This window comes from Trachemys scripta, chromosome 9, assembly GCF_013100865.1.
Source record: "Trachemys scripta elegans isolate TJP31775 chromosome 9, CAS_Tse_1.0, whole genome shotgun sequence".
NCBI classification, from domain to species: Eukaryota; Metazoa; Chordata; order Testudines; family Emydidae; genus Trachemys; species Trachemys scripta.
The window spans coordinates 29,415,238-29,442,084 of NC_048306.1; the positions used below are offsets into that span (position 1 = coordinate 29,415,238).

Below are 26,847 nucleotides of genomic sequence, written 5' to 3' on the forward strand. Positions count from 1 at the left end.
TATGTAAATTGAGGTAAACACAAATGCCTTTGTTTAGCATAGACCTGTTTAACAACTTTTGCCTAGTCAGAGCTGGGTGGTTTTGAACATGGGCTATCATCACCACCACACATGGAGACTTCATAATTTTACATATAATGTTGCTACATACATTTCACCATGATTATAATGATCAGTGAGTTATTAGTTTTCAAATGATATCTCACAAGGCATCTTTTGTACAAAGTTTATTACAATAGTATGTAAGGTATGAATACATGGGTACTTTCAGTCATGGAAGGGAATTTATAGAAGAGCACCAAACTGTTAAGGATGAGAGGAACTGGCTTTTGATTCAAGTTTACAAGAACTAAATACATATATATTGTGACAAAGTTCCTCCTCTATCTTGGTGGGTCCTGCGGTTATTGGCGGATTTTTCTGCCTCAGAGATTCACCATGTGGGTTGGGGAACAGCCCAGAGACCTTCCCTCTGGAAGAACCCATAGTCCAGGTCAATTGGGAGGTTTGGGGGGAACCCGGGCCCACCCTCTACTCCGGGTTCCAGCCCAGGGCCCTGTGGACTGCAGCTGTCTATAGTGCCTCCTGTAACTGCTGCATGACAGTTACAACTCCCTGGCCTACTTCCCCATGGCCTCCTCCAAACACCTTCCTTATTCTCACCACAGGACCCTCCTCCTGGTGTCTGATAACGCTTGTGCTCCTCAGTGCTCCAGCAGCACACCCTCTCACTCTCAGCTCCTTGCGCCTCTTGCTCCCAGCTCCTCACACTCGCACCACAAACTGAAGTGAGCTTCTTTTTAAAACCCAGGTGCCCTGATTAGCCTGCCTTAATTGATTCTAGCAACTTCTTAATTGGCTCCAGGTGTCCTAATTAGCCTGCCTGTCTTAACTGGTTCTAGCAGGTTCCTGATTACTCTAGTGCAGCCCCTGCTCTGGTCACTCAGGGAACAGAAAACTACTCAGCCAGTGACCAGTACATTTGCCCTCTACCAGACTCCTGTACCCCACTGCTCTGGGTCTGTCACAATATATTTGATTAAATATCAAATAATACTGGACTGTGAAAATTTATTTGCCCATTTTTTTATATGTGAGTAAAATATCATAAGTTGCCATCAATCATCATGATAAAGTGAGTGTGTGGGGACAAACAGATTTTGCTTACGGTCTGGTAAATATTCATGTCAATTTTCAAGGCTGTACTATGGGTATAGCATGATTTCAAGTATCTAAAAAAGAGACTGTACGAAGCTCTGAGAAATACACTGTAGAAAGCTATCCAACATTGACAGTGGAAGAATTTGATTGTTAGAGAGATTTTTTCCTATGTGGAAAGTATATATTTATGGTCCCGTATAACCAATCAAAACAGAAAATGCTACATACTGTATGGGCAAGTCAATCTTGCTACTGAACACAAAACTATACACTTCCTGCGTGTGATCAGATTTGCAACCTTACTGTATGAATATAGGTTTAGTATTTAATTTTCCTGGTTGCTGGATACTTGTTTTTTTATGAAAAAAGGGATGGAATTTTTCATTGATCTCCCATGGGACAGCTACGTGGTCTCTTTCTCTGTTCCCCAGGGTCTTCTTTTTGGATGGAGCCAGGCACTGTACTATACTGTCTCTATTGGACTCCATAGATCGCTGTTCAGTATTAAAGATCTTGAAGCAAGCATTACCTCGTGCTGGACCCCTCTACTGGAAAGCAGTTACAGGGGAACTCATGGATCACACAGATCTCAAGAAGCAGTATTGCTATGACTGGAAGCCTTTTAGTGGTACAAGACTTTTGCAGAGATGAATGGAGAGGATATGCACGCTGTTCACTATCTCCAGTTCTTCCTACCCAAGTGGATAATTACCTTGAACTCTCAACCACACAGTATTTTCTGGCCCTTTTCCCCTCCCAGTTTCATCAGAGGACAGGACAATCTGTCTCAAGGGAGGGAAGGGAGCAGGTGGAAAGGAAAATGCTAGTTGCAGTATTGTGGAGAGCATAACTATGCTGTGAGCATCTCCACAGATTTTCAATTCAAACTGAATAGGTTTTCAACTTACCATTCTCATGTCACTATACATTAAATACAATTTTGATCAAGCCAACAGTACGAAAGGCAATTACTTAAAATTGAATAAAAATGTTACTGCACATACACAAACCTTATTTCAGGAAAATTGTATACAGCTTTGTAATTTAAAAAAAAAATTTTTTTTTTTTTTTTTTTAAAGAAAAATTCATGGCACTTTTTTTTTTTAAAACTGCAGTGCAGCATAGCATTACAGTTAATTTATTTCATTTACAAGTGTATCAAAAACGTTTTCAGTGAACTCCTAGCCCCACCTAAGTCAATGAGAGTTTTGAAAAAAAGTACGTCTTTTCTTGGGTAACAAAGACCAAAAAACCCAACATTTTGTGGAATATAAGAAATTAATATATCCTTTGGCTCAACCAAGAATGGAACCTTTCAGCCCAAAATGAGAGTATATCACAAAGATAAGTAAATTAAAATGTGTGGTGATAATGAAAGTCGTCTTGCAACCTTAATTAAAATGTTTTACTATCTCAAATGTTGGAATACAATTTATTTTTCTAAAAAAACAGCTATAAATCACTGATGTTCACATCATTTACTTTCTATAAAATCATTTTTATTACCTTTGAGGTTATGGTTATGAGTCACGAAGTCTCATCAGTATATATTTTGATTATGTTTGATTTACTCAGGTATAACTGCATTAGTTACAGTGGTTGCCAACATTTGTCTTCAAGTAATTCTTCTAGCAGGAAGAACGATGAGTTTAGTTCATGATTTCATCATTACAGTCTCAATTTTTAGGGCAAGTGAAGGAGTTTGGTTCCACTCAGCTGGCAATACCGATTATGTGCCTGTCATTTATGCACTATGATCAAAGACTAGATGTATTTGTATACTTATCTTAAGTAATTGTTTGAGGGAGAAATCAGTCAGGTTAAAACCCATTTACAGATAATGATGTAAAAATAAAATAAGAGATTTATGAAATGTGCTCTGCTACTAGAATTTAGCTCTGCCCAAATGCCACCATGTTATTTCAACACTGATAAAAAAAATTAACAGTTCATCATTAATTGAGTACAAGAACAAAATAAGTAAAGGATTTAAATTGCACACTTTGATACATCAAAACAAGTACATTCTGAGGAAAGGCTACAAAAATTCTGAGTGAAGTGGAAGTAATGTGGATGGGCGGGATGGAGGAAATGGTTTAAGATTCCATCGTGCTCTTGTGCTAGATTTTAGCCTCAATTTAGAATATTGCTTGCATGTGAGTTTATAACCCACTCTGAACATTAAATGCTTTCTAGGTTTGACTTCCTATTGTGTTTCATAATATAGTGAAGAAACCAAGGCAACAAATCTGTCATTTAAATGAATGAGCATTAGCAACACAACTGACCTAAAGTACTCTGTTGTATAAATACATAACAAAATGATTATTACAATGAATTTTATTTATTCTATACTGTAAAAACAGTTTTAAGGGACCAGGTGGCTCAGTGGATAAGCTCACCTCCTTTCCCTTCTGAAGACCTGAATTCAGATGTAGGTTACAGTGCATGAGTTGGTTATTATTCAGTATCATTCTACTTATCTCCTTGAAGTGTCTCAAACTGGTAAACTCTTAACAGAATTTAGAAAAGACCAACTGATTACTGAGAGATTCAATAGGAACAATTTGTTCAACTTTTTCAGACCACATCAAATGTTAATGGTTCAGACATAAACCCTTATAAATAGGAATTTTTAATGGAAACACTGGAAGGTCCCTTCTAGACATTTCATTCACACACATATATAAAAAAATTAAAGGCTAATGCAGAAATATTTAATATAGCCATACAATTCCGATAAAATCTCATTTCTCTTATAATGTTATTATGATGGAAAAATCCCATTTTCTAATATTGGAGCTACATTCTATAGCTACAAAGAGAAAGACTTAATATGTGCTGGATACAATATTTTTGCCTTAGCAATTTGTCCTTTCAAGAACAAACTCCAAAAAGAGGTGTCAGATGAGATTCAGATGGTTAGTGCTCTATTTATTGACAGTAGGAAGTTTGTTATGTTGGATTAATTGTAGATCTGAAAATATATCAAATAGAATTACATTAATTGCTCAGTATACACAAGAACAAAGGAAAAAGATGGAGATCAACAGGACCACACATTTAAAAAACAACAAAACAAAGATTGTTTCCAAAATATTCTGTGAAAAAAATCCCTCCTCTTAAGTGTATTTGCTACCTATGCTGAAAGGCTGTTCTTATGAAATGAAATATTTGTAATCCTGCGTAGAGTATAACATATTGCAATGCAGGATTGGATTTATGGTGTTAGGCTTAAAGGTAATCTAAAAAGGAAAAAAGTTACAATTGTGCCATTCCTTGCATCTTTATGATGCATGAAGAAGCACTGAATTTCTTGTCTGATCTTCCTATTTTGCTGGAGGATTGCTTAGATGAGTCAGAAGAGGCTACTGGAAGCTGTTTCAGATTTAAAATCAAGGGTCGGGTGTTTAATTCTTAAAAATTTTCTCCCAAGATTTTTAGTTAAGTGCTCACAAAACTCACCCCCATTGTTCTCCCTCGAAAAAACAAAACAAAGAATTAAAATTAAAAAAAAAAAAAATCACTTCTCTCAATAACTCATGTTTCACTTTTTTTTGGTAACAGTGATGATATAATCCTGCTAATTCTTCAGGTCACCCTGATAACCTGAATTTCCAATGTAAAAAATAAGCAGGAGGAAAAAAGCTCTTTGGGGAAAAAACCCACCAACCTTGCAGGCCTTCCCTTGTACATGAGAACCAACACACGGTGTAAGCCCATGTCCGCACCCATCTTTTGCAAGATTTTTCATAAATAATCCACACAACCTAGCTAATCTAATCTTGGTTCTCTCATGAGAAAAGATCTTCAGTTTAATGGTGATACTGTAATGCACACACATCTCTGGAGACTAAACCTAACTATTTATTATTGAGTTTTAACAATAGTGTGCAAGTCTAAGCGGCAAACAAACAGATCCACTATTCTACTAAAGATAAACTTGTATTGTTTTTATAGTTCAACTGCCCCCTTTACAATGCAAAGATGCCCCAACATTTTTCCTCATTTTTTCTCAGCTTATTTGTTAACTCAGAAATATCAGGTTCTGACTTCCTCATTTGACAGAGGACTTTGGCAATAATTTAGCATCTGGAAAGTGACAACACAGCTTCAGACTGAAATTGAACTGCAGTTCTCCCAACTCCAATTGGGAGCACAGTAAGTCACCCAGCTAATTAGTGACTTTCACTGAGTCGGTGACAGAAGCTGTACCCTCAATAGATTACTAAGTGCTGGAGCATGCAATTGTATTTACATTACACCATTCCTTGGTGGTGGTGGGTGGCTATTAGTGGAGGACAACCAAGTTGCAAATGGAGCTCCCTAGCTGCATCAGTGGCAAAAGCTGAAACAACACACCCTGGTCATGTCCCATCTTCGGCCAATCCTGGCCACATTTGTGGCAGTGCTAGCTGGCTATTGTGCCACTTGGGGAGCAGGAATTGCAGATGCATTGCCCCAGAACACTGGGCTAGCAAAGGCTGATTGCAAAACAAAAGTCAGGACTAGAGCTTGGTGAACATTTTGCATTGGAATGATTATCCAATTAATAATGCCCTTTTTGAAAAACTTGTATCCAAAAGTTTTGATTTTTCCTCAGTAAAAATTAAAGTGATGCCTTCCTGGCTGCCCTTACGAAAAAGCTTTTGCCAGTTTTACTTTCTGCCAGTGCTCTCTGCCTCCCACAGCTCCAGGGACAGAGGCAGAGCACCTGGGCTCTGTCTCCTGAAGCTGGGGGTGGGAGTGGGGGGTGGAAAGCTAAATACCAGGGTGCTCTGCTTCTCTGACAGCCAGGCTGGAAGGCTCTCACAATTTAACAAGTAATTTGATGACAGCCTTCCCAGTGGGCAACCTGGAGGCCAAAAAATTCCATTTTGATGCTTCTTTTTTTTTTTTTCCTAAATTCCCTTCCATGAAAAAATTCACAATTTTGTCCCAATATGGGACAATTTAAAAAAAAAAAAAAAAAAAAGGCAAATTTTTCCCTTGGAAGGGGATTCCCTTTTTTCAGGGATCTCTACTCAGGACCTCTATTTCTGAGAGAGAAAAAGAAAAGTTAGGAAAAGGGGGATTTGGAACATCTTTTTATCATGAAGTAGCCATGCAACATTTTAAATATTGTTCTGGGTAGGTGGGGTTGTAATTTACTTTTAAAATCTCCTGGTACATGAAGAATATTTTCATTAACTGTGTTAAAGAAATGGGCAAGCACTATTTTATAATTAAACCAACAGGGCAGAATCCTGCTTGATCACACACCATCAGTGACATCAAACTTAGTGATAGTAATGATGTGAGTCAAGGGGACAAGATTTGGTCTTCGGTATTTCTGTGCCAGAAAATACACTATACTACACTATAGTGTTCTACACTATATCTTGTTAGTTAAATGAGATAAAACAACACATGGCCCTAACTGCAACTGGATATGAGGACTATACTTACATGATCAGCTCTCCCCAGGGACTCTTTGGAAATAAAGGAGCATTATAGCAAGAGTTTACATAAACAATTCTAGTACCTGAATTTTTCAAAAATATCTTTTTAGATAACTAAAAGCAGCCCACAGAAGCCCATGAAATACTAGGTACATGATACTGAATAAGATAAGGGTGAGTGGAATTATTTCTCTTTCCTATTGACAGCAGTAAGATATTATAGATTATTTTGCTCAAGCAGGAATCTGATAATTGTGCAACAGACGAATGATTCAAACAAATATTTTAACAATTTTTTTTCATAGCTGATGGAAGCAAAAAAAAAACCAGTCAAAAACATTTATTCTGAACTTACAGGTGTTTTTCATGCACGTCATGGTTGAAGAACACAACTCAATGATTCGAACTGCTGGCTGCCCTCTTTCCACTGGTGGCACTGTCAAAATGGAAATCTAATAGAAAGGAACAGAAAATTCTGAATATCAAATTAGACAAAGAAGCAATTTGATCTTTGTTTCATTATTCTACATTATAATGGTGCAACATGTCACACGGTTAACAGACTATTGACTATCTATATAAAAATGCCTATTGCCACAAGGGATCCAAGTGGGAACAAAGCTTCAAGTACCCAAAAAAGTCAAAAAACCAAACACCCCAATATTGATGATATCATATATAGCTATATCTTTAATATCTACACAGCATATAATCTTGAATATATAATACATATTTTAACATTAAATATACACTTGCAAAATCTTACTCAAAGTTGATGCTGTTATTGACTATTAAGTTTCAAAATATCCATATTTTCTAAAATAAGACAGCTTGATTTGAGTCCTACAAATAAGTTTGAAGAAGTTCATACTTGAGTATTTATATGGTCACAAAAAGAGCTGTTACAGACTAGTGGGTAAATAAGTATGCAATCTATCAACACCATAAATATGTATTTATGCAATAGACTTAGAAAGCTCCAGAGAAGCTGTTGTCAAATCCCATACATACTATACACGACAGATTTATTTCCTTTTATGAACTGCTTTAAAAATTCATAAACAAGTCTGTTAAAGTAGAGTAACATGAAGGATCAAACATCCCACAAAATCAAGGCAATTCCCGGTTAAGGTAAAAAGTAATTGGCGACACTTAAGACTACTTTCATGTAATTTTATTTTCTGGTGTACTCCTTTCAGAAAGAAATCCATGGGATCAATCTTAACCTTACTCACATGTATAGCGCCACAGACTACTTTTGCTAGTAAGATCTGCAGGACAAGATGTACAATAATAAAAAAAATCAACACTGTAGCCATTTTTAGAAAAATGGTTCTTAACCTTTTCCCACATGGAATCCAACAAACCTAACTATTTTCTTGCCACAACTGACAAACACAACCCTTTGAATTTTGAAACTGCCATTGGTTCATGAGGATGGAAATAAGTGGGGAAGCCAAATGTCTAGTGGAGTCTTGATTCTATATGGGCAGCTGTTGGTTGTGAGAACAGTTGGAAGAACTGGGAGTCTATAAAATAACATGCACACAAAATGAATGATGTAGAGAAAAATGATAGGAACTTAGATTCTCCCTTTCTCATAACAGAAGAGCATGTGGACATTTAACTTAATTGAAGGATAAAGGAAATGTTTTAACCACACAGTAGACAGATTGGCAGTAAATTCGACAAAGAACTTAGCACAATAGAGGACTGTACATTTATATGGATAATAAAAATATCTGAGTTATAATAATCAACATTTAAAAGTTTTGGAAGGGATATAAAGAAACCTTCATGCTTTGTGGCCAATCATTATTATGGATTAGAATGAGACTTCCCTGATGGACAGATTACACTGGTCTACAATTTTTGAGAAGTCGTCTGCTTCAGAGATAAAATGTGCTATTTATTATGTATTTTGATGTGCTGAATTCAAATATGACAATTAAAACAACTGATTGGCTACTGTTTCTAAGGTATTTAAGTTTTTACATTTTATGTCTATGTATATTGTGTAGGTAGTAGAGTTTTAATCAAAAATTGTAAACCTAGGTCTTTTCGTGTGGTTATGGTTGCTTTACATGATAATATTTCACTTGTCCTGTTTATGTAACACTTTAAAAATCAGCAAAAGGGTTATATAAATAAAATGTATTATGAAACAAAAGGCAAAAAACTATTATGTACATAGTTTAGTCCTATTCAGTGTCTACTCGGCGCTTCTTGGCTTGTCTCTTGTATTCATTAACTGGAGCATCTCTTGTCACTGTCCAGCAATAGTCTGCAAGCATTGATGGGCTCCATTTGCCCTGATAGCGTTTCTCCATTGTTGCAATGTCCTGGTGAAATTGCTCACCATGCTCGTCGCTCACTGCTCCACAGTTCGGTGGAAAAAAATCTAGATGAGAGTGCAAAAAATGTATCTTTAGTGACATGTTGCAACCAAGGCTTTCGTATGCCTTGAGGAGGTTTTCCACCAACAACCTGTAGTTGTCTGCCCTGTTGTTTCCGAGAAAATTTATTGCCACTAACTGAAGGCTTTCCATGTCGTCTTTTCCTTGCCACGCAGTGCATGGTCAAATGCATCATCTCGAAGAAGTTCACGAATCTGAGGACCAACAAAGACACCTTCCTTTATCTTAGCTTCACTTAACCTTGGAAATTTTCCACGGAGGTACTTGAAAGCTGCTTGTGTTTTGTCAACAGCCTTGACAAAGTTCTTCATCAGACCCAGCTTGATGTGTAAGGGTGGTAACAAAATCTTCCTTGATTCAACAAGTGGTGGATTCTGAACACTTTTCCTCCCAGGCTCCAGTGACTGTCGGAGTGGCCAATCTTTCTTGATGTAGTGGGAATTTCTTGCACGACTATCCCATTCGCAGAGAAAACAGCAGTACTTTGTGTATCCAGTCTGCAGACCAAGCAAGAGAGCAACACCCTTCAAATGGCCACAAAGCTGTCACTGATGTTGGTCATAGTTTATGCACCTCAAAAGTTGTTTCATGTTGTCATAGCTTTCCTTCATATGGACTGCCTGACCAACTGGAATTGATGGCAAAACATTGCCATTATTCAGAAAAACAGCTTTAAGACTCGTCTTCGATGACTCAATGTACAGTCTCCACTCATCTGGATTGTGAACGATGTTGAGGGCTGCCATCACACCATCGATGTTGTTGCAGGCTTCAAGATCACCTTCCATGAAGAAGAATGGGACAAGATCCTTTTGACGGTCACGGAACATGGAAACCCTAACACCACCTGCCAGGAGATTCCACTGCTGTAGTCTGGAGCCCAACAGCTCTGCCTTACTCTTGGGTAGTTCCAAATCCCTGACAAGGTCATTCAGTTCACCTTGTGTTAGGAGGTGTGGTTCAGAGGAGGAGGATGGGAGAAAATGTGGGTCCTGTGACATTGATGGTTCAGGACCAGAAGTTTCATCCTCTTCCTCGTCTGACTCAAGTGAGAATGATTCTGGTGCATCAGGAACCGGCAGTCCTTCTCCGTGGGGTACTGGGCGTATAGCTGATGGAATGTTTGGATAATGCACAGTCCACTTTTTCTTCTTTGACACACCTTTCCCAACTGGAGGCACCATGCAGAAGTAACAATTGCTGGGATGATCTGTTGGCTCTCTCCAAATCATTGGCACTGCAAAAGGCATTGATTTCCTTTTCCTATTCAACCACTGGTCAAGATTTGTTGCACAAGTGTTGCAGCACATGTGTGGGGCCCACCTCTTGTCCTGATCTCCAATTTTGCAGCCAAAATCAAGGTGATAGGCTTTCTTAACCATAGTGGTTATACTGCGCTTTTGTGATGCAAAAGTCACTTCACCACAAATATAGCAGAAGTTATCTGCACTGTTCACACAAGTACGAGGCATCTCTGCTCACTTTGGCTAAACAGAAATGTGTCCCTTTGCAAAATCAAACACTGACAAATAAGAGAGCATGACACTGTATGAGTTCTAGAGCTGATATAGGGCAATTTGTTCAGCAGAGTGATGTAAGCTTCATTATGATTGCATCATCCATGACTTCTAGGAATAACATGATGCAATTCATATCATGTATGATGCAATACCAGCTTCAGATTGCATCATTCATTGTTTTGCCTAAAAAGCAAGTACTGTCCAAACCCAGTCATAGATTTATTCATAGATCTAGTCAAAGGTGTATTTTAGTCATTTCTGGTTTAAACTGAGATCCCTTCCTTTATAACTCACTTATCCTCTGCCATTTCCAAGTCAAGGATCATATATACTGACCCAATAGCATATCTTGAAAACTAGAGCCAATCAACAATTTTAAGCATCATTTTCGTTCTCAGTGACCCAGAATTAGTAAAGTTTGACTACATTTATTTCAGAAGCATTTTGGCTGTAGAGCAGTGTTATCACACATCTGTCTACTGCAGGTTCTCTTTCGCTTTCCTATGCAGGATTTGGTGCTGGCTACTGTCACAGATAAGATACTGGATTCTGTGGACCTGGGTCTAATACCTATGTTCCTGTGACTGCAGGTAATAACTGGCTGTTGTGGATGCTTCTCTTCGCTCCTATATTCCACTTATGTAACACTTAACTCTGGGCACAGCTGCTGCAAGAGGCTGTGAAGCTGGCGCCACAGCTTCTAGAATTGCTGCTTCACCTTCCCCAGAGCTGACCACTGTGCAGGTGAGTTAAAGGCTGCACTGTGATTAGATTTGGGAACAGAGGAGCAGCAGGATGGACGAGGGAGAAAGTCACTCCTTTCTGCCTTCCATTGGGTTCGAGCTACATGGTTCTACCAATTTTGTTTCAACCCTTGGGATTTGATTCAGTGAGCATCCCATGTGACCAATCTGCAAGTTGCACTCTATGGGTTGAGAAGCACTAGTATACAGTATCTGATTTAAACTAAATATATTATGCTATTTAAAAAAAAATTTCCCCTTAAACATTAAGGGTATGTCTACACTGCAGTTAAAAACCTATGGCTGACTCGGGCTCTCAGGGCTCAGGCTGAGGAGCTGTTCAATTGCAGCGTAGGCATTCATGCTCTAGGACCCTGTGAGGTGGGAGGGTTCTAGAGCTTGGCCTGCAGCCCAAGCCCAAATGTCTGCACTGCAACCAAACAGCTCTGCAGCCCCAGCCCTGCAAGTCCAAGTCAGCTGGCAAAGGCTATCTGAGAGTGCCTAATTGCAGTGTAAATATACCCTGAGTGAACAGATCATGAAAGGCACCAGATTAACAGTGCCAAGGACTATGCAAGCTTCCTCAAATAGCTCCACAAATAAACACCAGTCTTGGCCTAGAGGAACCTCTCATAGGGATAAGCTTGATGTTTAGTCTCAATTCTGATTCAATTCTTGGTTTCTCTGAGACTACTAACAAAAGGTGTCAGAGTGACTATTAACACAAAAATATGCCAGTCCCATTGCTAGCTAGTAGTTTTCCATTTTGACTGATTTTACATTTAATTTGCTACTTTAAAGAGAAAAAATGGGATTAAGATAATATCAATAGAACCAATTAACTGGAAAGCTAGATTCAAACAGAAACAAAAATACAAATTAATTCTTCACAGAAGTTTAAGTTGATCATATACAACTATTTAAAAAGATTACAAATACGGCATTGATACATACCTGCTGGTCTGAATCTGTCTTTAGTATGGATTGATCTGTAATGAGCACTGCTCTTGAGATCTGCCTACAATTAAATAAAGCAATTATGATACTTAACAAGAGAGAAAACATAGCTATTTGGATTCAGGCCTTTTGAAAATAATTTAGTTACAATATTACCACTGTGGCAAATTATTTTTGTTACTTAAATATAAGCTAACTATCATTATTACAAGGGCCAGTGCTACCATTAAGGCAAACTAGGCGGTTGCCTAGGGCGCCAAGATTTGGGGGCGCCAAAAAGCGGTGCCCTCAATTTTTTTTTTACAGCATTCCTGGGCTGGGCTGCCGGCGGCACGCTGACACGTGCGGCTCAGACTCCCTCTCCCAGCGCAGCAGCTGCTCCACTTCTCCCGCCTCCCAGGCTTGCGGCGCCAATCAGCTGTTTGGCGCCGCAAGCCTGGGAAGGGAGGAGAATTAGAGCAGGGGCGGCGTGCTCGGGGAGAAGGGGAGCAAAGGTGAGCTGGGGTGGGGAGCTGCCACACGGCTCCCCGGGCCGGGGAGCTGCCACGGGGGGGGTGCCCCAAAGTGTGGGGGGGCGGGGACGGAGCTGCCGCAGGGCTCCCCACCCCAGCTCACCTCTGCTACACCCCCTCCCCAAGCACGCCGTTGCTGCTTCACTTCTCCCACCTCCCAGGCTTGCGGCGCCAATCAGCTGTTTGGCGCCGCAATCCTAGGAGGGGAGGAGAATTAGAGCGGGGGTGGCGTGCTTGGGAAGGAGGTGGAGCAGAGGTGAGCTGGGATGGGGAGCTGCCGCACGGCTCCCGGTGGGGTGGGGGGGAATGCCTCAGGGTGGAGGGGGGCAGGCAGCTGCCGCGGGGCTGTGCGGGGGTGCAAGGTGGAAGTTTCACCTAGGGCACGAAACTTCCTTACACCGGCCCTAATGATTACACATTATTCATTACATATTTTGTGGTACGAAGTAGGCCCACTTCTACAACCTCAATTAATGCACTACAGCCATTACCAAAATAAAAGCACTAATGCAAGTAAAAGACTGCAAAACCAAGGCTTCAGCTTCTATTAAACGAATAAAAATATTTTGTAACCAGAATATTATATAATTCTACATTGCAGAGATTCTATAACATTCTGGTTACAAAATAAATAGCATTTTGAGGCAATTTTATATTTTTATGCACAAATACCTATATTACTGACACATTTCATATGCATTCAGTAGGAAAAAGGAAATGAACAAGAAAAAAATTTTAATTTTAGAAACATGCAACTCATCATATAAATTACAAAAATCACATCGCCTCGATGAATCGTATTCAATGCCTAAAAACTGTATATTTGAGACATTTCAATTTATTGCACTTTCTGCAGCATCTGGGTCAAACTTCCTGGCTCTTGTGCTACTTGGTCAGGCTATTCAGCAACAAAAGCCATGGTGCATAAAGCAAAAATGGTACAAGAATAATGTTACTTTTAAATACTACACCAGGAGCACCAAAAGGCTCCCCGAAACAATGTTCTGACACAATTTTTTTTGGGGGGGAGGGAGGGAGGAAAATGATGCAACGATCACTACCAATAAGGCTACGGAATTCTTGCTGGCTGCCAGCATCATATGAAGATGTGAGCTAAACAAGAAAAATTTCAAAAGGAAGAACTGTAACTGCATCTACAACATATTTAGGGTAAAAAAAGCCTTAAAAAGGAAGTAACAACAAAGACTGATGTTTTTAAGTTTGTAGAGAAAACTATTGGTGTTTGGATTGGAAGAGCGACCCCAGGTGGACACTACTGCCTCAAGCTATATTGTCAATCACTTTTTCAATTTGAAAAGCAAGTTTTCCACCACAAATAAACCCATGTGTGTCTGTACACAAATATAGAGATAGACATCGCTGCACAGGATAAACGGTGCTCAGGGACGGAGGTATTCAATATTTATTTTTATACTCAAAGTATGCCCCCATTCCTTATTTACTGTACACCATCCAAATGCTGCATGAAACAAAGGACAAGTATTTTTCTCATCTACTTTCCTACAGTACTAATTACTGTAATATGTGAGCCTAACACACACATCTTCACAACACCGGCGTGAGCTTGGGAGAGGTTTCACAAAGGGAAAACTGAAGCATAGGGAAATTAAAGCCAGAATTTGCAAAAAATCTCCACTAATTTGGGCACCTAATTTTCGACATACCCCAATTTGAGACACATATGGCCTGATTTTCCAGAGTTCTTAGCAGGGCTGGTTGAAAACTATCAAATAAATATCTCCCCTACAGAAAATGGGGTTCTGTCTACATTGTAATTTTCCACAGGAAATATAATTTTTTGAAAGAACTTTCCATTGGGAAAATTGAAACAAAAAGCAAAGCATGATGGCAGCTTGACCACAAGGAGAGATGACAGTATATGATGCAAGATATAGTTTTGCCAGGTAACAAGGCCTACAGAGGAGAAATGGGGCATAAGAGTCCTGGAACTACAATTCCCATGAAACATCATGACAACTCAGCTGGATACAGAGATTACTATTAACTCAAAACAAATCTGAGATGAAAACAAATGTCAAAATATTGGTATTTCCTGTAGAACAGATAAAAAAAATTATCAAGTCTCTTACTTAGCATTTTTATAGCAATTTATATGTTCAAAACACTCTAGCAAAGACTCCAGCCTAAAAAAAGGTGGGCTGGAAACCAGGAGATCATGAACTCAAGTCTTAATTCCCCTACTGACTGTGTCAATCTGATATTGTACCTGATACATTTTGCCTGTCCCCCATCTGGAACACATTGAATGCATAAGGGCAGTATATGTGCAAAGCTAATGGAACGACTTTTTTTCTTCTTCCTTGTGACAAGAAGCTAGTAATGAACACTGATCAGTAACACGGAAAAAAGTGATGATTTTCAACACTCATCCAAATCTGAACAACAGGCACCACTCTAAACCAATTAATATCCCCCTGACAAATACTAAATTCCTGCTGCATGAACAGAAATGTTAAGAATTCTTCAAAAAAACCCTTCAGAAAAAAAATGTATAATGAAAATACTAGGGGAGCTGAATATAGGGTGCATAGTGCCCTCTATAATATGCACACAAGAGAAAAAAAAATCACACAGGATTAGGCTATATTACCATGAGGCTGCCCTCTGCATCAAGTTGTGAAGTTTCATTTGCAACATATTTTATATATTGGAGGTTTTTAAAAAATAGCATTTACTATGCTTTTTGCTCAATATTTACCTGTAGCACACATTTGTGCAAGTTTTCTCTGAAAGGTAACTGTCTTCCACCACAAAATAGTTAGCACTTATTCTTTGCCCAAAATGATCTATGAGTGCTTTACATCTGTAAAAGAAGCACGACACAATAGGAAGAGATTAATTTCATGATATAATTTTTATAAGTAATTTGTTAGGCTCATTAAGTTGAACATTTTTTGAGGGATTCAACTGAGTTTCCAACAATTAGTAATAAATGCTATGTATTTTACTTATAAACAGCTAGAAATGACTCCTTAGCACAAATCTGATTACTTATAACATGACCTTACAAGAAAAGAGAAACATAATGTAGTGCATGCAGTTCTTTGTTCTAAATTATACCAAAAATAGTATTAGAGCATTATATAATCATTTCACAAACAAAAATCATGTATTACATCCACATTGCTAACCCTGGCTCTTTATGGCAACTGCAGACGGTGATAACTGAAAAAGTGAAACTTAGAATGATTTCCTATAAGGAACCTCCAGTTCCTACTCTTACTACGTGTCCAAACCTGTATCACCACGCTTAGTTTTCCATTGGTTCCCTTTATCAAAGCAAGGACAAGGTTACTGTAGTAATAAAGCTTTAATGACAAGTTAGAAAGAAAGAAAGTTTGACTGTTGTAAGGGAGTAGTCTTGAGAAATGTGGGGTTGTGAGAAGGGATAAACTGAGTGATCCAAGTGATCTTTTCTGGCCCTACTGTCTATGATTCTACAAAGCATTTGTGATCTAACTCTTTAGTTGTATTGACAAAGCACAATAGATCATGTTGTTCTAAGAGCAGAACAATGGTCATGATAGATAATACTCTTTTAAAGACAAAATATAAGAGTTTTAAAAGGTAAAAAAATTATTTTAAGTTTGCTTTAGGCAAATGTTTGAAAATCTAATATTAAGAACTTCTCTAAGGCCTTGTCTATACTGGTACCAGCATGTAGGATATGTGTATAAGTTCTGATTTTGACTGTGGCATGTAGATGCTACTAGAATATAAAAATAATGACAAATTAAATAATAATTTATAACTAAGACCTGGGATCCCTTTGAAGGCACAACACAGATTCAGCCTCTATGAAATACGGTCTAACTACCTTTTTGTGAATTACTTCCACACTAGTTATTTTCTAGGAAATGTCATTGGTGTTAGTCTTCAAGGTAGCCATTCACTCATTTACTAAGTAAAAAAACAGCTGCTATCTATATAAAAAAATTGTGATACTATTGTCTGGAAATATTTGAGGTTATAATAATCCTTCATATCTTCTGTTAAAGTACAATGCAACAAAGTAATGTTTCTTTACTTATCAAGGCTGAAAACTGAGTCCAAAAACCAAAATATGTAACAAGAATACTAGTACAGAAAGCTAAAATGGTGGGGAATATGCGCTGAAGTTTAGCTATTTTATTGAAATATTATACAAGCAGAGAAAAAGGATCTCAAAGAATTGGAGGTTATTTACCTGTAACTGGAAGTTTGAGATGTGTGGTCCCTGTCTGTGTTCCACACATGAGTACACATGCACTGCAAATGCACCATAGCTCTACTTGTGCTCCAAACCGAGCACATAAAGGGTGGTGCAGGCCACTGCCTCTCCAGTTCCTATTCTTACTGCGAGTCCAAACAATCCATGGCAGAGGGGATGGAGGGTGGGTGTCGGCATACAGATAGACACCACACATATCCAAGAACCTCTAGTTACAGGTAAGTAACCTCCATTTCTTCTTCAAGTGATGGTCCCTATGTATATTCCACATGCGGGAGATTAAAAAACAGTGGACAAACTGATGGTGAGTGTGAGGAAGCAGAAGCGACAGCTGACTGTAATAATGCAGTCCCCACAGCTATATACACAGTGGACAACAGGACCCAAGCATAATGTCTTGTGAAGATATTCGAGGATCTCCAGGTGGTTGCTCTACTTACCTCTACTAGGGGTATGTCTCTCAGAGATGCAGCAAAGCCTATTTGTGCCCTTCTGGAATGAGCCCTCACACCCTCTGAGGGGGCATGGGATCTAGTTAGTAAAGGATAATACAACCAGAAATCTATTTCGAAAGTCTGAGCAGATATAACTTGACTCTTTGATCTCTCTGCTACGGAAACATGTGGTTTAGGTATTTTTCTAATGCCTCGTTCTTTTTAGATAAAAGATATCCCTTTGGATATCCAGAGAATGCAGGCTCCTCTCTTCATCCGAGGCATGAGGTTTAGGAAAAAATACTAACAAGTTGATGGTTTGACTCATGAAACTCAGACACTACTTTAGGGATGAATCCGGAGTGGCTGCATAACAAGGCCTTTTCCTTATAAAAGATAGTATATGGAAGGTCTGCCATGAGAGCTCCCAGCTCACTGACACTTCTGGCTGATGTTACAGTGATTAGAAAGGTCACCTTCCTAGACAGATGGGCCATAGAACACGTGACCAGTGGCTCAAAGGGAGGTCTGGTGAGAGACAACAGAATGAAATTAAGGTCCCACTAAGGTGCGAATTTCATCAATGGTGGAAAGGATCCAAGAAGTCCCTTGAAAAAAATCTAGGTGTGACAGGATGACTGAAGATCACACTATACTATAAAGCCAGCAAAACGAACTATATACAATATATTTACAGAAATGTTGCAACAGAAAGGAGCTGAGGGCACCAAAGATTCTGACTCAGACCATGCAGCGGTAAGAAGGAACTGGAGAGGTGTTCTCGTGCATCACCCTTGATGCCTTTGGTTCACAGTACAAATAAAGTTACGGTGCATGTATGGGTCAATGGACACTTCCTGTAAAAAAAAAATCTGAACTTAGGCACATGCATACCCAAGTATGGAATACACATAAAGACCATCACTTGAAGAATAAAAACAAAATAGTTACACTTAGCAACTAAAGATTAAAACATTGTTAGAAACAAATTAAACATGTTTCCTAAGGGCAATAATTAAAACTTGCCACTACTGACCAGCTGACATACTTTGAAGCCATGTTTGTTTATATTTTCCCAAAGCTGAGAAGCTGAACATATTGGACAAGACTACAATTTCAGAGGATACCCTTCTTAATGACTGCTGTTCTTAGTTCAACTTCAAGTAGGATACACATTCTACAGTTTCTTCCTTTGGGGCTATTTTTTTTTTTTAATGTCACAAAGATCTTTAAGGTTTAATACTGGATTCTCAAAAGGATTTTTAAGGCTTTCTATAATGTCAGATCATTTTCTGTATAAAAACATTGAACACTTTTTCGTTGAACTTTTTGGCTGACATGCAAAACATCTCCCACTTAGAAGAGTGAAGCCTTTTTGAATCGGCTACCCAAATAAGTGACACAAATCAGTTGCTTCAACGGAGCACACTCCAGAATGTATTACTCATCTACCAATAAAATATCTGATTATAAAGTAAGCATAAACATTTTCTATAACATTAGTTATTAGTCAGTTTTCTTACAGTAAACAAACCTAAAAATCCCACAAAAGATGAAATCCTGTCCCTATTTAAGTAGATGGTAGGGTTGGCATTGTCTTCAGTGAGACCAGGATTTCACCCCAACTTTCTATGGAAAGTCGGTGCTTGAAATGAGAGTCAGAAGAGAAATATGGATAGAATAGACTCACGACTTAGTCGGAATGGTAGCAAGAACTTAATAGTGACAAGGGTATAGAAGAGTTGTAAAATCTAAATATTAATTTCATAATAATGGACAATGTGCGATTTGCAAACCACCTGTCTAACATTCTAACTCTGTCTAAATTCAACAGTTTCAGTGCACATAGTCCATTTAAATGTATTAAATATTAAAATTAAATATTTAAAATAAATGTTTAATATTTTATTATCAAGTTTAAACATGAAATACCATATGCATATAATGTAAATCGTTCTACTCAACGTGTATTTCACTTGTTACTTCTATTTTTTTTAAATGTGAGCTGAACTAATTTCACTCTAGAGCACTCATTTAAATACTGCTAATAAACAACCAAGTCAAGCTGGCACATTCATATCTAATTATAACCTTTTATATTGTTTATGAAACAAGTTTCCCCCAGCCCCCCCAAACATTCTGGAGGGGGAAAGGTTGATTAAATGTCATGTTGCATCACTCAAAGCCAGCAAAAGCAACTATATAGGCTTTTTATTTTCCTGTTAAGTGTTGTTTTCTCTCCTTTGTTCAGGAATAGCTATCAAGTCATATGTCTGATAAGGCTTTAAACAGAAAAAAAGATAGTACTTCTTGCTTCTTTTAATATCAGTTTCCACTTCACTTCAAATGTGGGGGCATGAGAAGATTTCTTTCCAGTGCTGCTACCAAATAAGGAAAACACTTATGCACTGACATTATCAGGTCTCTGTCATCTGATATGTGTTGGGACAATGAATCATACAGAACCCTCCATTGACCTTCTTTCAATGTGTCTAGATAAAAGGATGAAAATTAGAATCCATCTCCTTGCAGTGCCATGAGTTATAAATGTACTTTATAGGGCTCATTATCCAAACTAATGGACTAAGGGCGACATCCTTGAAATGGACTTACCAGCACTGACAAAGCCACTATGCAATATTTCAGGAAAGATATGTAAATTACTATGTGTTTGCTATATCTTTTTATTATAGAAATATAAATTTACATTTGTCACATCTTTTCAGTTTTTGGGCCAGAATTATTTTAGAAGAAACACATTTAAAGTAGGCTCAACATAAAATGTTAGCAATTATTTTTAATGTAACCATACTTGAAATATACTTGATGTGAATTAAAATACCTTAAATCTTACCAAATTAAGCTAAATGAGCAATCTCTGCTAAGCATACAGGAATTAAAAGCAAAAGACACTAAAAGGATAATAGTAATGAAATTCAATTTGCATTTCCGTTAGGGCAAACAGCATGATGCTCTTTCAGTTTGCTAACACACAACACCAGAGTTATGTCAAGTTTATAGTATCTAGCAACATGGTATCTTAACTAATTAAACCTTTTTTAAAATTGGTGATTTACATTAGGTTGCTTGTTTATGTAAACTTTTCAGCTTTTTTCCTTCCTTTCTTTACGTTTAATTGAAGCAGAATTACTTATTTATACAACACCTGTTCAAACAAAGATACATAGCTACAGTGAAAAAACTTTTAGTTGCATTATTCAAGTCTTGGAACAGCTAGTTCTAAAAGATTCCAGCTTTCTATAACCTCTTCTTTGCATATTATAATAATGGTTCATATACGACGAACTACATGTAAAGGGCTATTATTAACAATTACATTCCAGAAAGCCATTCTATAATATAAGATATGGACAATAATCTAGTGAAGATGGAATTTCATTGGGTACTGTGGAAGGGAGTATGGATCCTTATCTGTCCTGCAGTGATAAGATGTTAGATGTGCTTCAGAGAAGGTGGGTAGTGGCCTGAAAACTTGTTTTAGTGATAGAGAGGCTCCTCATGTGTATCCTTAAACCACTGTGACAAACAGGACCAACTTTGTTATTCATACAAACTTTCTGAGCTGTTGGCCATGTCAGACGATAGCCAACCAGCAAATAAAATCACTTTATTAAACTTCAAGGACAAGTCTATTTTATTCCTTGTTCTTTGAGTGGCCACTTTGTTGGTGAACTTGCACTAACTCGTAGGGGAGTTATACAACTTCTTTTGATCAGCTTGTGTCCATTACAAAATCTGCCACTCATAGATCACTATCTATCTTCTGGATGTGTGCCTCAAATGTTAGACTATACTCATTCGGATGAATACAAAGGTGTTTGTATGCTAGTACAGATGTGATCCAAAGCCAATTATTTGAAAATGAAAATACTCATGAACTATCTGGAAATGCCTGGAATGATAGTAAACTAGAAATGCTGGTATACAATATACACTGTATGTTTATACTACGTGATACTGAAGCCCTAAACTAAACTTTTAATAGCAGTGACAGGTAGCTCAAAGTGGAAGACACATGTAACTCAAATCAAAAGAACAAAAATGCCAAATGTGAAAATTTAGCAGAGAAAAGGGAAAATGTCTTGAGGGAGATTCAGAAAGGGGTCCTAGCTTTGAGACTGGCATTCTTGAATGCTCTAGAATGGCTGTGTCACAAAAGAAAGACTTTGCACCATTTCCTTTAGATGGTCAGGTTCTGGATTCACCTAACCTTCTCTGGAAGTTTGTTCCATAGCTGTATTCTGTCAACCAAGAAAGTTTTGTCCCCGTCTTTTACACTGTCTCAGTTGTTCATAGATTGAAATTTAGTTTTTATTTTTAATATTGCCTGGACTTGTCAACTGATGGCTTTGAAAATTAGGATGAAGACCTTAAAACTGGCATTGGAAGCCTGGTAGCCAGGAAAGGGCCTGGAACATGGGCTTAATGTGTTCATGATTGCCCAAACCATGGAAGATGCAGGTAACCACATTTTGGGCAGCAGGACTTTATGCAATATTTTCATATAAAGCTTCAGATAACAGTAATTAAATGACTGTTCAAAGGTGAATTATTTCAGGAAGAAGGAATCTGTTAAAGACAGTCAGTGAAAATAGGAGCAGATGCCCTAAAATGGCATGAGTGGGCTAGTTAATTAGGCAAATGGGCTAATCCAAGCACATATAGGAAGTATGAAGACTCACAGGAACTCTGATGAAGTGAATAGATTATTTATTCACATTATTTAGGGCACACCTAACAGGCAAAGAGTGGTAACTTCAAGAGTCAAGTTTCTAAGAAGGGTCTGAAATGCTTAGCAGTGTGATGCTGCATGGATTCTCTTTCCATGAAAAAAAAAAATACAGAAAACAGGAGAGGTACAATAGTAGAAATAATTGACAAGACAAATAAGAGGAATGTTGTGGCCATAAAAGAGGCAAAGATGGCACCAATGGTAGATAAATTCTGATAACACACAGCATTTGGGACATGCTGGAAAGAAAAAAAAACTGCACTGTGTGGAAAAAAGGTCACCAACAGAGTAATTAAGAGAGATGGGGAGAATATATAAAAGATGAGAGGTCAATTGGATAGGAAATGTGGGGGCAAAAATCAGAAAACTGGGGGGGAAATTACTAGATGACCTGATCTCAAATAAATGGGTTAAAGAAGAAAGTTTTCCAAGTTTTTCACAAAATACACCACATCTTAATAGAGGAGTGGACCAGGAGGTAGCTCCCCTCCTTTTTGAAACCACATATTACATTTATCATCACATGTTGCCCAGCCATCTATTCCTTGTCTCCCTGAACACTGCTCTCCTTTTGGTGGCTACGAGTCATAGCCCCAGTGGAGGCTTTGCTCCCCAAAGGTGATTTCTGTTTCCTCTCTTTATCCTTTTGTTTAGCAAGAACTATGTCAGCTTCTCCTCCTCATTTACAGTTGCTTCTACATGCACACAAGGCTTTAATTTGAAAGTTCCTGGAGGCACGCAGAATCAGCTGGTAAGAAGGAGGAGAATCAGCACCACTGGACCAGTCAGCCCTCTGTGGATTACTAGTGGCCCGTGGACTGAAGCTTGGGAACTGGTGTGTTAAGCAATTAGTACTACTGAATCAACTGTGGAGTAGTTAGCCCTGAAACTGGCAACTCTGTATGTTCCTAGAATTTCAGTGGCCCACAAAGAATTGGTGTTACGTGCATATCTAAGCACAATATGGTAAGGTTCAGTTTAGCTGTGAGAACCATGCAAGTGAGTTGTGTCCATTTCAATTAACATATTAAACAATTATCCTTATTAAAATGTTATTGCACAAGCCCATCAACATTGTCTAACAAACATGAACTGATTTTCAATAGCCTCCTTACAAACTCTGAAATATTTGTCAACAGAAACTGAACAACAGTTTAAAAACACAGAGTTACAAAAGCTCACACAAAGTACCTGGAAACAAAACAAAACAAGAATTCCAAAGAATAAAAATTCCAAAACACAAAAACCAAGAATTTCCATGTACAGCTTCTTTCATCTGAAAAGAAATCAAAACATTTTACAAACCATTTATAGGAATCACTTCAACCACCACTGCTAAGTTGCCATACCTCTGGCTTAGAACTCAACAGCTGTTGAATATTGCACAGCACCTCTAAAGCAATAACTTACACTACTTTGTTTCCATTCCAATAAACTTAAAAATATCCAACTTAGAAAAAATACTCTAACTTTTTTTGTGTTGTTTTTAAAATTAAGTTTACTCTCAGAACAAGATTTCGATCATCAAGTTTCAGTTTGCAGCCATTTTGACTTTTAAATCCTTGAAAAAAAGACACATAATGGCAACTATAACAATCCACAGAGGTGCAAGCAATGTCACTGGGGGGAAAAAAATGTGGAACAATTTTTCTTCACTCAACTTTAAACCTGCCTGCAGGCCTGATACTGCTGTAAAAAAATTTATCCTAGGATAAGAGGGCAGCATAGTTTATGACAACAATCTACCTAAAAACTCATTAAAGTCTTTTCTCTTGGAGTGACATGCATTATCAGCAAAGATTAATCTGATGAGTCTTTAGGTGAGCTCCATTTTTAAAAATGCAATAACAGAGGGCTTTGTTGTCATCTGATGAAAATCAATTAGAGTAGGTAAGGCCACAAGGAAAACTAACATCACTCATCACCAGCCCCCCGGCAGCTGAAATGATTTGTCTTCCAAGCTTGGGTGATCAGGAGCTGTAGTAATATCACAGGGAAATTAATTTAGTTTCTATATTCTAGACCCACTTTCCTTGTTCTGGAGGACCTATACACAAATTACTTTTAATCAAGGTTGATGTGTTTTTAATACCAAGGAGGATCTTTGAAGAAGATTTTTTTTTTTTTAAATCGACTTCAGCATTTTTTAACTGTGTTTTATGTATAAAGGTTACTTGTACAGCATTATCCTTACCGTCCAGATTCTTTGTCCACTACAAGGCACTGTACTGAATGGCGAAGACAATAGATTCCACCAAATACGGCACACATCCTAGAAACATATTAGAAAAAATAAAAGAGATTCATTGTGACCGATTGTAAACAACTTCTATATGGTGATAAGAAAGGGAAAGTGAAGTAAGTACAGCTTACTTCTATAAATTCTATACCAGAATTTAACATCCTGAGAGACAGAAGTCTGAACCACAGAATCAGAGAGATCGTTCTGTACCACATGAGCCATATCATATACTTTCAAAACTGTATTCAGAACCATGCAACTGAATTATTACTATCGCCCAGAGATGTTAGATCAGATAGCACTGTGCGCACACGTACTAGCACACTCAAAGGGCTATATCTAGAAGTGGAGGGTGTTAAGCACCTCTTACAATGTGGCCAAAGTCAGACTATGTTGCAAGTTCTGCTGCAAAAGCCTTGTTTTAGAATATAACCCATATCTTTTGCTGCTGCTGAACACTTAAAAATGAGTATCAAAAGATTACTATAAAAAAAGACAGCAAATTTAATTTAAAAGATTTCCATCCCCCACAGAAACCAGTATCCAAATCCAGATATTCTTTTGACCATATGGACCTTCCTATCTTGGATCAGAGCACCTGCTATTCTTGAGGTTCTCTCTAGAGGACTTGTATTTGAAGCTGAGAAAGTCCTGGGGAGAAAAGTATTTATTTTAACTGTTACCAAGAGCTTAATAAGGCTCTTTACAATTCTACGACACTCAACAGGATCTCTACTATTGTTATTTAAAAGAAAAAATGCCTATTTCTCTATTATACATCAAAGATTCCCTTCTTTACTGAAAAGATATACCAGCTGTCATTCACTTTCTTGTAGAGCAACAACAATAAAATTCTCATACTCTTGTGGTTAATAGGCTTAATATGAATTGTATTCAATATATTAAACATATAAATTACAAAGGCCAGTAAAGAGGATTACATCTTTTTTAATTAAAAGGAAGTTAACACATATTGCTCATTATATGATAGTCATCGTATTTATCTTACATTTATGTCAGCTATCTATGACTCATGATATAGTAAATTCTCTTAACTTTATTACATTCAATGTAAAACACATTAGATCTCTGTGGGAAGGCACAATGATACTAACACAGAACAGAACTTATATTTAATTGTTAGTAGAAACAAATGACAGTATGAGGAAAACAGAAGATTATATAAACTTCATTTACTGGGGCAGCTACTAATCCTCAAAATATGAGAATATTCAGTTTCCCAAATTAGGGAACATATTGCCTATTGTAGAAAATAAGGGCCAAATAATCTCCCTGTCGCACAGCTTGAATCATCAAGGCAGTGCAATTCTGAGCAGCTGCAGTAGCTATATGGTTGGCATACTGTATAATAAAACAGATTTAAGTAGATCACAGATACTCTGGTTCCACCAGACTTTCAAATGAAGAAACACATCCCTAGCAGAGCTTTGAAGCATGCAGGTGGAGTTGACCTTCTGTATCCTTTACCCATTACTGCCTGTGCAGTACTGGTTCTACTATAACAAAGGTCTTCTATACCAGTGGGGGCTGTCAGGACACCCTCTTATAGAATAAATACATAGATTCATAGACTCTAGGACTGGAAGGGACCTCGAGAGGTCATAGAGACCAGTCCCCTGCCCTCATGACAGGATCAAATACTGTCTAGACCATCCCTGATAGACATTTATCTAACCTACTCTTAAATATCTCCAGAGATGGAGATTCCACAACCTCCCTAGGCAATTTATTCCAGTGTTTAACCACCCTGACAGTTAGGAACTTTTTCCTAATGTCCAACCTAAACCTCCCTTGCTGCAGTTTAAGCCCATTACTTCTTGTTCTATCCTTAGAGGCTAAGATGAACAAGTTTTCTCCCACCTCCTTATGACAGACACCCTTTTAGATACCTGAAGACTGCTATCATGTCCCCTCTCAGTCTTCTCTTTTCCAAACTAAACAAACCCAATTCTTTCAGCCTTCCTTCATAGGTCACGTTCTCTAGACCTTTAATCATTCTTGTTACTTTTCTCTGGACCCTCTCCAATTTCTCTACATCTTTCTTGAAATGCAGTGCCCAGAACTGGACACAATACTCCAGTTGAGACCTAACCAGCGCAGAGTAGAGCGGAAGAATGACTTCTCGTGTCTTGCTCACAACACACCTGTTAATGCATCCCAGAATCATGTTTGCTTTTTTTGCAACAGCATCACACTGTTGACTCATATTTAGCTTGTGGTCCACTATGACCCCTAGATCCCTTTCTGCCGTACACTCCTTCCTAGACAGTTCTTCCTTCCCATTCTGTATGTATGAAACTGATTGTTCCTTCCTAAGTGAAATACTTCGCATTTGTCTTTATTAAACTTCATCCTGTTTACCTCAGACCATTTCTCCAATTTGTCCAGATCATT

General features: G+C 38.0%; 1 protein-coding gene across 1 annotated transcript in view; it reads right to left on the reverse strand.

Annotated features, from left to right (window-relative positions):
* The window catches only part of CHM (CHM Rab escort protein), a 153,391-nt gene that overhangs the window by 22,080 nt on the left and 104,464 nt on the right, over positions 1 to 26,847 (reverse strand). Inside the window, exons 9-12 of the mRNA XM_034781536.1 lie at positions 24,385 to 24,462; positions 15,492 to 15,596; positions 12,237 to 12,300; positions 6,958 to 7,054 (exon numbers count right to left, since the gene is read on the reverse strand). Of these exons, the coding sequence (XP_034637427.1) occupies positions 6,958 to 7,054; positions 12,237 to 12,300; positions 15,492 to 15,596; positions 24,385 to 24,462 (344 nt within the window). The remainder of the gene's footprint in view (positions 1 to 6,957; positions 7,055 to 12,236; positions 12,301 to 15,491; positions 15,597 to 24,384; positions 24,463 to 26,847) is intronic.